The 4,135-nt window shown below is 38.9% G+C and overlaps 1 protein-coding gene across 1 annotated transcript in view; it reads right to left on the reverse strand.

The window, feature by feature from the left end:
* Positions 1-4,135, reverse strand: part of LOC106879429 (peflin) — a 30,552-nt gene that overhangs the window by 6,553 nt on the left and 19,864 nt on the right. Inside the window, exon 2 of the mRNA XM_014928984.2 lies at positions 928-1,105. Coding sequence (XP_014784470.1) covers positions 928-1,105 — 178 coding nt within the window. The remainder of the gene's footprint in view (positions 1-927; positions 1,106-4,135) is intronic.

A 4,135-nucleotide genomic window follows, 5' to 3' on the forward strand; every position in this document is an offset into this window, starting at 1 on the left:
TATATATATATATATATGGGGGCGCAGTGGCCCAGTGATTAGGGCAGTGGACTCGAGGTCGGAGGATCGCAGATTCGATTCCCAGAGCAGGCATTGTGTGTGTTTATTGAGTGAAAACACCTAAAGCTCCACGAGGCTCCGGCAGGGAGTGGTGGCGAACCCTGTTGTACTCTTTTGCCCCAACTTTCTCTCATTCTTTCTTCCTGTTTCCTGAGTAACATTGCAATGGACTGGCGTCCCGTACAGCTGGGGGGAACACATACGCCATAGAAACCTGGAAATCGGGCCTATGAGCCTGGCTAGGCTTTAAAAGGGTGCATAAAATATATATATATATATATAGGCAGACATGGCTGTGTGGTTGAGAACTTGCTTCCCAACTATGTAGTTTTGGATTCAGTCCCACAGCATGGCACCTTGGGCAAGTATCTTCTACTTTACTCCCAAGCCAACCAAAGCCTTAAGAGAAGATTTGGTACATGGAAACTGCAAGAAGCTTTTGTGTGTGTGTGTGTGTGTGTGTGTGTGTGTGTGTGTGCATATGTGTGTGTGTATCTTGACATGTCTAGCCATGGGGGAAATATTACCTTACTTGGAAACAGGTAAAAGTTGACAACAGGAAGGGCATCTTGCCATAAAAACTCTATCTTGAGAAATTCCATCTGACCCATGCAGGTATGAAAAAGTGAATGGCAAATGAGGAGGAGGAGGAGAACTGATAAAGTTAGAAGAGTATTGGGAAACAAACAGATTTTTAATTAAAATTTTTATGATGTAGTTAATTATTCAACTGTAATGGGCAACAAGAAATATTTCATTAAACAAATACTTTCTTAATTTTATACAATTTAAATTCTTTTTTGCAAAGCTAACTGTACTAATCAGATATTCTTGGAACAAAGGAATTAAAAAAAACAACCGTCTTACGTTGAGTAGGAGGAAATCCTTGAGGGACCGGATATCCATAGGGTGGTTGGCCATATGGTGATTGGCCTGGCATTGGTTGGAACTGAGTATACTGTGGCATTTGCGGTACTTGACCAGGCATCGGAATGTACTGCTGGTGAGCCATGTTTGGATTACTGTATAAATCCAACGGAGGATTCTACATTAAAAAAAAAAAAAAACATTAAATAGAAAATTTGTTATTCAGAAATTGAAAACCATTATCAAAACTTATTTTAATCCTTTCAATGCCACCCTTGGTCAAACAATACAAACTTCAGTTTTTTAAAGTGATTTAAATTAAAACTTTAACAAAATTTTGTTAGTTTATGTTTCACACACCAGATAAATAATGACAAAGTTATTTTACTAAACTCTTTTTTAATTTCAAAATAAATCAAAACAAAGCAGTGTAATTTAAGCCTTTATCATTAAAACCAACCATGTCTATCTTCTCACACCTGCCCTTCAATGTCATTCTAAAGATAATCACATCATCAGAAATTTTAAAGCTAAGAGATAATTTATGGTTAATTCAAAACAATGTGAATAAATAAGCATTACATTTGACAGAATAATCTGAAAACTAAAGGGTTAGCAGAAATATGGTCGCAAAAGGATTTTAAAGAATTCTTTTTTTTTTCTTTTTAAATTTTAAAATATACATTTACTAAAATGGATTATAGTTCTTAAAATTATCTTAAATATATTTGTAAAAGAGATTGGAGCAAGCATCTTTTAGCAGTACTATCTTAAGTATTGGAACAACAGACTGTTACCCAAAGGCCTCCTGGGTGTAGAGGCCCAATTCTGACCTATGTATGCTTTGCCCTCAATGCGAAAGGATCTTCCCATTCTGTATCATCAGCCATGTCAGCTCCCATGAGAAACAGTGTGCTGGAGGTGGAGGAGGAGGAATGTCTCAGATCAATGCTGTCATCACCTTTGACTGGCTGTCATAAGCAAGTAAGCAAGCAATAAATAAATACAAGAGGGCTCAGTGCTTTGATTTTCTCAGGAACCTACAATACAGCTAAGACTGCTCTGTCTTATAGCAAAAGATATTTTTCTAATGGTAGCAACCAAACCATAAAACAGAACTAGTTGGAACTAGGATACCGACTAGTAAGCAATTTCCATTACTTCTTGTCGGATTTAAAGTAACTGCACCCATTTATTTACTAACATTGTGCAGAAATAGCTACAGGAGTGGCTGTGTGGTAAGTAGCTTGCTCCCCAACCACCTGGTTCTGGGTTCAGTTCCACTGCATGGCACCTTGGGCAAGTGTCTTCTACTATAGCCTCAGGCCGACGAAAGCCTTGTGAGTGGATTTGGTAGACGGAAACTAAAACAAGCCCATTGTGTGTGTGTATATATATACCGGAGTAAGCACATAAATGTGCAACAAGGTGGAAAAAAAAGAGTACTCAAATACCAAAGGTAGAGTAATATGCTTTATTTAAAAGCAGCAGAAATATAACAAAAGACTTACTCGGAGTTTCACATTATGTATGTATTTATGCGTCAAGTCTTTGTTCCCCACCCCACCATCGCTTGACAACCGATGTTGGTGTTTATGTCCCTGTGACTTAGCAATTTGGCAAAAGGCGACGATAGAATAAGTACCAAGCTTACAAAGAATAAGTCCTGTGGTCGATTAGTTTGACTAAAGGCAGTGCTCTATATGGAGAGAAGATAAACTGTTGCATTATCAACATAAAAAAAACTCATGTGAAAAGTGTTATTGATTCTGTAAGCCTCAGTCAATGACTGAGCAGAATGATAAACTCTGGATAAGGCCATTAAAGTTTATTGTTAAATGACTGATAGCAAGCAATGTATACAGCAATTATCAATGTTGCTCTAAGCAGCAATTCATATAAATAACTATCATTAAAAGAAACAGATATTCTAACAGAACAACAAAACAATAATTACTGCAACTCCTTTGAATAAAGTCTGAAGAGAGATGGGGCGGGGAGTGACATTTAGAAACTGATAACTTTTATGAAGCTAAAAACTATGGAAATACCACTACAACCAATGTGTTTTGGAACTCATTTCCCTCACATTTACTCAATCCATCCAGACTGAAGTGTTGTTTTCTTTTTTTCTTTTTCACTTGATAAGCTATTTTTATAAAATCATTTCGTAGATGAGGAGCAAACATTACATCAACATGGCTTTATGTCCACTTTTCCACACTTGTATGGTTTCGATGGAATTTGTTGAGGCAGGTTTTCGACAGTCAGATGCCTTTCCTGTCACCAGCCTCCACCTCATCATCATCATCATCATCGTTTAACGTCCGCTTTCCATGCTAGCATGGGTTGGACGATTTGATTGAGGACTGGCGAACCAGATGGCTACACCAGGCTCCAATCTGATCTGGCAGAGTTTCTACAGCTGGATGCCCTTCCTAATGCCAACCACTCTGAGAGTGTAGTGGGTGCTTTTACGTGTCACCGGCACGAAGGCCAGTCAGGCAGTACTGGCAATGGCCACACTCAAAATGGTGTATTTTACGTGCCACCTGCACAGGAGCCAGTCCAGCGGCACTGGCAACGATCTCGCTCGAATGACTTTTCACGTGCCAGTAAGGCGACGCTGGTAACGATCACGCTCGAACAGTGGTTCCATCACGATTTCACTTTCGCTTGCCCCAACAGGTCTTCGCAAGCCAAGTTTAGTGTCCAATGAAGGAGACGTTGGCATGGGGGCCAGACGTCGAATTCAAAAAAAGGTAATTTTTTTCCCACTGCCAGACATGTTTTCCACTGAAGACAGGAAATGAAAACATTGCTTGTTTGATGGTGATACTCATTTACAACCATCATGTAATGTTAAGACAACAGTACGCATATGTTGTATGTATGTATCTAAACAGGAAAGGTTTGACAAGTACCAACGCACAGAACTCTCAGCCATTGAATCACTGATGCTATTGCCATGTATGCATGTGTTGTAAAGTGGTCTTTTGCAACTGTTGTATTTGTCTTTTGACAATGGTTGTAGCTCTAACAGATATTGTTATATTCCGAACTCATCAATAGAATGGCTCTGTAGCATGGTACGACCCCCAGTCATACAGAGTTATTATCTTCAAAAGGTTGGATTGTTATTACGTCCACTTAGTATCACAGTATAATTACTATACCAGATAAGACACGACTATCAACACAGTCTACA

This window comes from Octopus bimaculoides, chromosome 3 (assembly GCF_001194135.2).
Source record: "Octopus bimaculoides isolate UCB-OBI-ISO-001 chromosome 3, ASM119413v2, whole genome shotgun sequence".
NCBI lineage: Eukaryota > Metazoa > Mollusca > Cephalopoda > Octopoda > Octopodidae > Octopus > Octopus bimaculoides.